Genomic DNA, 9,489 nt, shown 5'->3' with positions numbered 1-9,489 from the left:
TTTGTTGGATACATCATATATTGATAATAGATACATCAAATTAATGAATTTTATTATTTTAAGAGTAATAAAATGAAATTAATCAAATTGCATGACCGAGATATACATGTTTTTGTCTTTTATTAATAATATTAGCGAATTTATTATTTCAAATAATAATAAAATAAAATAAATTAAACATAAATACACTCCTTGATTTCCGCCTTATATTAAGGAAATCAATTACAACCTATTAATTTAAACAAATAAAATATGTATCTCAATTTTAAATTCGGCAGATACATGTATCTCACGGATTTAAACTCATGTATCCTAAGTATGAAATATGGTAGAGGAAGTAATATCTAAAACTATTGGGAATCTAAGCAATTAGGACCTAAACTAGTGGGATTTATGTAGTTTACCCATTAAGTATGTGCCTATGTGTATAGGGTGTCCTTAACGGGTCGTTTGGTAGAGTGTATACGAATAATAATTCTAAATAGAGTTGTACTAATAATGTTTGCATTAGTAATGCACTTAAGGGGTCGTTTGGTAGGTAGTGTATAAGAATAATTAGAGTTGTATTAATAATGCATGTATTAGTTATGCTTGCATTAATTAAACATAGATTATTTTAATGCATTTTCGTTTGGTAGAGTGTATAAGAATAACTCTAAATAGAGTTGTATTAATAATGTTTGCATTAGTAATGCACATAAGGATTATGTTAGTGCAATTAAGTATGTGCCTATGTGTATGGGGTGCCCTTAAGGGGTCATTTGGTAGGTAGAGTGTATAAGAATAATGCTAAATAGAGTTGTATTAATAATGTTTGCATTAGTAATGCATGTAAGGATTATGTTAGTGCAATTAAGTATGTGCCTATGTGTATGGGGTGCCCTTAAGGGGTCATTTGGTAGGTAGAGTGTATAAGAATAATGCTAAATAGAGTTGTATTAATAATGTTTGCATTAGTAATGCATGTAAGGATTATGTTAGTGCAATTAAGTATGTGCCTATGTGTATGGGGTGTCCTTAAGGGGTCGTTTGGTAGAGTTGTATTAATAATGCATGTAAGGGGTCGTTTGGTAGAGTTGTATTAATAATGCATGTATTAGTTATGCTTGCATTAATTATACATAGATTATTTTAATGCATTGTTTGGTTTGATGCATTAAAAAGTTATTTACAAAGATACCCTCCACTTTCATGGTGGAAAAGACGTAAAAAAGGTTTTGAGGGACAATTGGGTCTTTTATTATTTTAATGCATGCATTAAAACCATTGCATTGTTAATGCCTAGAAATCCATGGTATTAGCAATGCACACCTTAATACACAATAGAGTGTTAGTTATACATATGCATTAGTTATACATAGGTTGAAAAAAGTACCAAACAAGGTACTAGTAATACACAAGGCTAATACATGCATTATTTTTCCTAATACGCTCTACCAAACGACCCCTTAATGTATGGGGTTCAAGAACAAAATAATTAATTAGGAGAGATACTAATTATTAATTAATATTGTCTAGAAAAATTCTTTTTTGTTAAATTTTTTACAAAAAAAAATCGGTATATTTTTTTTGCAAGAAAATTCCCAAGTAATTTACCTGCGAAATATAAATCCCTAGGTAAATTACTTGGGAATTTTAAAATTCGTAGAAAAGAATTACCTAGGAAGGTTTTACCATAGAATTTTATTTGGTAGGAAAATCCGCAGAAAACTTAGTTTCTTGCGAATTTTCATATGTAATCCCTAGAAAATCCCCATGTAATCCACATTTTTCTTGTAGTGCAACTTAGTGGGCCTACTAGGCACAAAGTTGTATTAGTCAAGCCAAGCAGACATATTGTGGTTGGCTGCATGAAATGTTACACATTATACATACAAGCTACCAAGTGAGGCTGAGAAATGGTTCGAGCATGTAAGGAGATGTGTGGATGCCCCAATAAAGAGGTGCCAGAGGTTGGCCATAAAGGGGTAGAAATAGGTCTAAAGAGTATTGAGGTGAGGTGATCGGTGATTAGGCAGGACATGACACAGGTTCAACTCACCTAGATATGAGTGTGGAGGTCGTTTAGGATAGAAGATTAGTAGGTAGTTGAGTGCTTTGCTTTCCCATTCCCGGAATGAAATGTTACACATTTTACACACAAGCTACCAAGCTCTCTTAGAAATGTTCTCTTTAAGGCATAACACTACAATTCTTCTCCTCAATTTGAAGTTACATCAGAGATATAGCTTATTTTACCATAAAATGAAGTAGCTAGAGTGCCACTTGACAGTCAAGATAAGAACAATTTGTATACATAACACAATCAAGACTATGAAACAAGAAGGAAAAAAAAATCTGAGTAAACTGGAAAATACATAGAAAAATAAATTTAAATTTTTTGACACGCCCATTTTGGTTTTTCCTCAAATAAATGATGAGGCAAAGGATGATGTTGCTTTTCCCTTAATTAGAGGTCTCGAGTTCAAGCATTGTGTATGAAATTTTTTTAATAGGCAATATATCTCTCCGGATAAAGCCTACACAATGCAAATCTGAAATAATCAAATTTTAATGCAGATATCGAATGCAAAATAAAATATCGAAAAATAAATATTATACTAAAATAAAATTATATTAAGAGTTAACTACAAGAGTAATATGCAAGAAACAACTACCGACTAACCCTCTACCATATTCCGTGCCTCCATAACATCCTATCTACATATAAGAAAAGAAAAAAGACAGTTTGTGGGTCATAGTTTTCTTGGTGGAAAAATATGACAACCTTACAAACTAGGAAGTTTCTTTGCATCAACAAAATGGAAAAAAAGAAAGAGACTTTTCTTTAGGGAAATGAAATTAATGGAAAATTTGTGCCAAAGGTATATGAGACCCACATTCCACTTCCTTTCATTTTCTTTTCTCATTATTTTTTTCTTTCTCCTCACAACTCTTTCTTGCATTTTTTTTTTCTACTTGTTAATTCCTAACATGATTTTATTTTTGTATGATATTTATTATTTAATTTTTTATTTTGCATCCGAATCTGCATTAAAATTAGACTATTTCAGATTTGTATTGTATAGGGCTTTGTTCGGAGAGATATACTACCTATCAAGAATTTTTCATATTCAAAGTTTGAACTCGAAACTTCTAGTTAAGCGAGAAGCTTAACTAGTGGGTGTGTCAAAAAAATTAAATTAAATTTCTAAATTAAACAATTGATAATCAGTCTAGTGATATGATGAGACGGTTAATTCCTCTGCTCTTAACTAGACGTTTCGAGTTTGAGCTAGAACCTTTCAGCTTTAACATATATACCCCTCTTAATGGCCTACCAGACGCGACTTTGAATTGGTCGACCAGTAAGTTTACTTTAGAATACATACATGCTGCTTAAACAAAAAAAGAAGAAGTTGCTTTTACTATGAAAAAGACATAACATGAGGTGATCTTCACTCTTCAGTAGGTCATGGTCCTTCTGAGCTGTGATCTCTGAACTTACATGTGTGATTCCACAAGATCTAGTTTCGTTCAAGTAACGGATTCTAGCCAACTGAAAGGATCTTCTGATCAATTTAGAGATCATTTGGATTCCATTAGTAATGAGGATTCGGAATATCACACATTGTGGGGACATCCATCATAGATTGGACACATTCATCTCACCTACAATAGAAGTTGATGAGTCAGGTTGCATTGATAACTCGAAACGGAAGACAAAAACAATCCTAGATAGAATTATCAGTCGAGGCCTCGAGGGACCTGAGATGTGGTGGTTAACGCTGCATATAAGTTGTTTTAAGTATCCAACTTTAGTAAGATGCTGCAAATATACATGAACATATAAAAGAAGGCTCTTGATTACCTAGTTATATATTGTGATATCATTAAGATGAATTTCCTGGATGTGAGCAATCTTTGTCCAATCCTCTCCAGCATCCTTTTCGCATCGTCTAGTTAATTCAGGACATTTCTGAATTTTCAACATCCTCAATGTAGTAAGACAACTCATGCTATCCGGGAGAGATGAAAATTTCGGGCACCCTGTTATCTCAAGCTTCTCAAGGGACGTGGAGTTTTCCAGCCAATCAGGCATTGCAATGAAGCTTGGACATGTTGAGATGCGAATGAACTTTAGACTATTAGAATCCCCTTTCAACCACTCTGGCAAAGACACCAAATGTGGAAGTCCTCCGATTACAAGTGACCGGATTCTCTTTAGGCCCTCAAAATCTTGCCAGTCGGACAACATAAGCTCTTCACAGTTGACAATCATAAAGTTCTCTAAGGCTGACAAGTGAACTATGCCTCTTGGCAAAGTAGTCAACCTCGGACAATCACCGATAACTAGAGTCCTAAGTTTCGTGAGCTTCTGTATTCCTTCGAATAGGGATACAAGATTTTCACATCCGAATATGGACAGGGATTGAAGAAGTGCCAAGGACCCCAATCCCTTCTCCGGCAAATTCTGTTCTTTGGTTGTCAAGTACAGATGTCTTAGACTGACCAAATTTCCCAGATCCCTTGGCAATTTCTGAAGTTTCGTGCAAAGAACAATCCGTAAAGTTTGCAGATTAGGCAACTTGCAGATGTTTGAGGGAAGCATTTGGATGTTGTTGTTGCCACTAAAATCAATGTACCTTAGATGCTTCATGTTTCCAATAGAATCTGGCAGCGTCTCAAGACTTGAATGGCGTAAATCTAACACCCTCAAGTACTTGAATCTTGAAATGCATTGACCAACCAAAAGAGCAGCATATCTTTCAAATCCTTCAGACGGAGCAAAAATGGTCCGAATTCTGTTCTGTTTACATAAAATTCCAGGAATGCTTTCCTCTGAAGGACTATAATTGACAAGTGTTACATGACGAACCTTTTCAGTTATACTATCAGTGTTGTTTTTTATGACACAACAATCAGTTTGTGCAACAAATACTGCAAGGTCATGCACAAGATCATGCATTTTAATACTTATGAACGAGTCATATGCTTCAACCTCTTCGAAAAGAGATCTCGAGCACAACTCTTTCACATAGTGGACACCAACATCTTCCAACTCTTGGCTTTCGTTAGACGAATGTATTAGCCCTTGAGCCGACCACAGCTGAATCAGCATACTGCTTGCGATTTCTTGACCCTTGGGAAATATTGAGCAGTAAGCAAAGCATTGCTTCAAGTAATATGGCAACTGATTATAGCTTAACCTTAGTGCAGGTAAGATATCATCACCTTCCTGATTTAGTTGCCATATCTCATCGTCTCTCACTTTTAACCATTCCCGTTCATCTGTTTTCGCATACAGCATGCTTCCAAGAGTCTTTACTGCCAAAGGCACTCCTTTACATTTCTTCACAATATCTTCTCCAATTTTAGTAAGGTTCGGAAAATGCCTCTCTTGTCCGTTCCTAAACGCCCATTTTAGAAACAAAGAGAGGCAATCCTCATGTGGAAGCTCCTTCAAGTTATACGTAACAACAGATTCCATCATCAAGGCAATATAATCACTACGAGTAGTTACAACGACCTTGCTTCCACACTCTCCAACCATCAACAAACTTCTCAATTCCAACCACTTGAAACGATCCCGACTCCAAACATCATCAATGATGAGTAAAAACCTCTTCCCCCTCAAAGCATCTTGAAGTGAAATATGGACTTGTTCAACATTAAAGTTATCACAAGATGCACCACTCGCCGAATTAACTATGTTTCTAGATAATTTTGCAACATCGAAATCCTGTGAAGCACATAACCAAATCCTCACAGGAAAGTTCTTAACTATCCTCTCATCTCTATACACTAATTTAGCAAGTGTGGTTTTCCCCACACCTCCAATCCCAACAATTGATACCACAGAGAGACCACGCTGATCATCAGCAACACCCTTTTGCATTAGAACTTCAATAACCTCTTCACTCTCATTCCTCCTTCCAACAACATCAGAAGGAAGAATAAATGGATATGTCAAACCCCTTTTATTCATTTCTAAGGCAACAGTTCTCTCAGATAAGTGGAATTTAGCTTTATCAGCTGCAATACTATCTAATCTCTCCCTTATTTCTTTCACCTTATAACCCATTCTATATCTAAAAAGTAGAAACTTAAAGGGTGAGAATAAAAAACAAACCTTTGGTTTCAACCTTTGACTCTGTTGTACATGAGTCTGAATTTCATCAAGAAAATCATCAGCATCATAAAGAACATCTTTGAGTTCTTTAAGCCAATTGGTCAACTCATGATTCTTGGATTGTTGATCCTCAGCATCCAACAGTACATCTCTGATGGTGACTAAGGTTTTGTTGAGTTTGTTGAGCTCATTTTTAACACCCCAAATCAAGTAAAACTCTTGAAGACCATGAGATCCTAATTTACCTAAGATGGAGTTTGCAATGTTGAAGAGAAAAGATGCTGCTGCCATGTCTTTCAAAAGAAGGAAAATTTTGACAGTATGGAGAAATGCTGGAGAGAGGGCACTATGTTGTCTCTATGACTTTGTAACAACTCAATAGTAAGAATAATCAACCTTATACCTACCTCGTGGAGGAGGTAGAACAATTGTTTTCGAAAGAGTCTCGGCTCGAGCAACGCAAAGAAAAATACAAAAATAAAGAGGACATAGAAAAGCATAACAAAAATGCCCTTATAATAGGCGATTCTCCACACTAATATGTACACAAATTGTTTAATTTAACATACATAAGATACATTTTAAATTTATCTTGAAAAATCAGTTATATGCTCTAACTTTGTTGGACGTCTTCTTAACCCCCTATTCTCGTTCAAAGTGAAATTACTATTTTCCGTTGGTTCTACTCTCTTTGTACATCTTTACTTATTCATGTTCGATTTGACATACCTTTAAGAAACAATAAATAAAATGATGATTTTACTGCATCACCCCTATTAATTATAAGTCGTGTAAATGTTGGAAAATGAAAATATTGATTAATAATAGTAATTGGAAAATGAAAATATTTAATTATGAGAGTAAAATAGATATAAAATAGCAAATTATTTTTTTGATTTTTAAACTGAACAATTATGGAGAGAGCGTTACTAAGGTTTTCATCTTTTTCTACCATATGACCCACATATTTGGCTGTCAAATGTATATAGACCCACATTCCACTTTCATTTCATTTCCTTTTCTCATCAATTTTAACCTTTTCTACTTTTTTTTTCCTTTCAACTATTTGATATCTGCATTAAAATTTAATTATTTTAGATTTACATTGTGTAGACTTTATTCGGAGAGGTATACTACTTATCAAGAATTTTTTATACACAATGCTTGAACTCGAGACCTTTAGTTAAGGAAAAAAGCAACATCATCTTCTGTCCCATCATTTATTTGAGAAAAAATCAAAGTGGGTGTGTCAAAAAATTTAAATTTATTTTTCTATGTATTTTCCAGTTTGCTCAGATTTTTTTTCCTTCTTGTTTCATAGTCTTGATTGTGTTGTGTATACAAATTGTTCTTATCTCGACTGTCAAGTGACACTCTAGCTACTTCATTTTATGGTAAAATAAGTTATATCTCTGACGTAACTTCAAATTAAGGAGAAGAATTGTAGTGTTATTGCCTTAAAGAGAACATTTCTAAGAGAGCTTGGTAGCTTGGGTGTAAAATGTGTAACATTTCATTCTGGGATTGGGAAAGAAAAGCACTCAACTACCTACTAATCTTCAATCCTAAACGACCTCCACACTCATATCTTGGTGAGCTGAAGTCGTTTCATGTCCTGCCTAATCACCGATCACCTTACCTCAATACTCTTTAGACCTACCTCTACCCCTTTATGGCCAACCTCTGGCACCTCTTTTGATGTAGATCAAAGTGACACTACTTCAAGGAGGCCTTTCACAAGGAGTCAAGCTAAGGACCTTCAAGCATTGCAAGTTTTATGGATGAATATGGAACCTTTGGAAGTCTCCAACATAGAAGACTTGAAGATATTTAATATATTAAGTGTTCTACCATTTTAATTACCTTGTAATTTTAATGAAGGGCAATTGAGTCTTTCTTCACTATTTTAGCTTTTAGTATAAATAGTAGAAATTAGGGTTTCATAAGTTTTTAGTTTTTGGACATGTTATGCCTCTTGTGAGAGTTTGGAATCCCTTTGTTGAACTTCAACATTTTGTCCTAGAATTTGCAAGTAATGTTATTACTTTCTTGAGGATTCTAATAGATTAGGTGCTTTTATTTCTCAATTAAGTGGTGTTTTTGGTTAGTTCCACCATTACATCTCTTAGTTGCTTGAATTTAATTGTGTCTATCTCTTTTATCTATCTTTTTTTTATTTCTATTTTATTTTTATCTTCTTGTTTCACATCAGTCAGGTACATCAAGAATTGTCCTGGTCAAGGAATACTGTTGAGTAGTACAAAAAGCTTGGAACTTGAAGCATTTTGCGACTCAGACTAGGCAGCATGTCCAAACACAAGAAGGTCTGTGACAGGTTAGAAAAAAAATCTGCCAAAAAAATAAAAAATAGAAAATTTGAGAGTTGGTTGATTTCTTTGAGCTACATATTGTTGTTTTCTAGTTGAAAATCAAAGAATACATGGCAAAAAAAAGAAGAAGAGAAGTCATTGTTAGGATTTGAAGCTTTGAAGAAGAAACTTGAAAATGGGTTTGTTGATTTGTTGTTTGTTTGTAGAAATTGGTGGTCAAAACTTGTTGATATAGTTGTGGAATAGTGCTTTCCCGAATTTGAGTCCATTTGTTGGAGTATTGAAGGGGCTTAGTTCAAAACACAAAAAAAAAAAAATTAAAAATAAATAAAAAAATAAAATTGACCCACTTCTTGGAGAAGAAGAAGAAGAACAAAAAAAAAAATATTCTCTACTTTTGTTAGTTAACTCTAGCTAGTTTACTTTGAGTATTAGTTCATACTTAACTTAAGTTAGTTCTTGTTCGTGCCAATTCTTTTTATTTTATTTTTCCTTTAATTTTGTTGAATGCTTATTTGTTTTCATGTCCATTCTTGATTTACATAAACTCCACTCCATCCCTAAGAAGTAGTACCACTTGTGAATTATTTGACGGTGTTGACTCTCAACCTTGGGCTAATCAAGAGTGGTAAAAGGCAAGAGTGAAGGGAGTTCATTGGAGGGTAGCCTTAAAAGCCTTGGCCTTGGAGTAATACACGAGTGTGAGTGGGAAAAAAAAGGGAATGGTGAGGAACTTTTTCTACTTACTATTTATTTCTTTTGTAGGTACAATGACTCAATTGGAGGGAGAACCCTCTAGCAAAATGGAAATGATGCTTCAACAACTATTGGAAGACATGAGAGATATGAAGGGAAAATTGGAAGATGTGGATAGGAGGGTGAGAACTCAAGAAATCGCAAAGCAACAATTTGAGATTTTCAATCCTAATGGTCAACATGATGAGGGATCAAGTAAGAATCCTCTTGATGCAACTCCATCACACTTAATTGTGCAAGATACCCTATCTCCTAATGTCACATTACCAACGAAGGCTCACAATCAAGTGA

At 34.3% G+C, this 9,489-nt stretch overlaps 1 protein-coding gene across 1 annotated transcript; it reads right to left on the bottom strand.

Annotated features, from left to right (window-relative positions):
• Positions 1-3,611: 3,611 nt before the first annotated feature.
• On the bottom strand, positions 3,612-6,505 carry LOC102579109 (putative disease resistance protein RGA3). Its single transcript, XM_006350133.2, has 2 exons — positions 3,851-6,505; positions 3,612-3,651 (listed from the first exon to the last, which is right to left on the bottom strand). Exon 1 carries the CDS (start codon positions 6,401-6,403, stop codon positions 3,851-3,853), a length of 2,553 nt encoding a protein of 850 aa, XP_006350195.1. The 5' UTR covers positions 6,404-6,505; the 3' UTR covers positions 3,612-3,651.
• Positions 6,506-9,489: the final 2,984 nt, after the last annotated feature.

This window comes from Solanum tuberosum, unplaced genomic scaffold, assembly GCF_000226075.1.
Source record: "Solanum tuberosum cultivar DM 1-3 516 R44 unplaced genomic scaffold, SolTub_3.0 scf00118, whole genome shotgun sequence".
Lineage (NCBI taxonomy): Eukaryota > Viridiplantae > Streptophyta > Magnoliopsida > Solanales > Solanaceae > Solanum > Solanum tuberosum.
Note: the sequence above shows the minus strand (reverse complement) of the source record. Positions and strands in the feature narration are given on the sequence as shown.

Coding starts and splice junctions, on each gene's coding strand:
- LOC102579109 (XM_006350133.2), bottom strand. CDS start 6,403: ATGGCAGCAGCATCTTTTCTCTTCAACATTGCAAACTCCATCTTAGGT.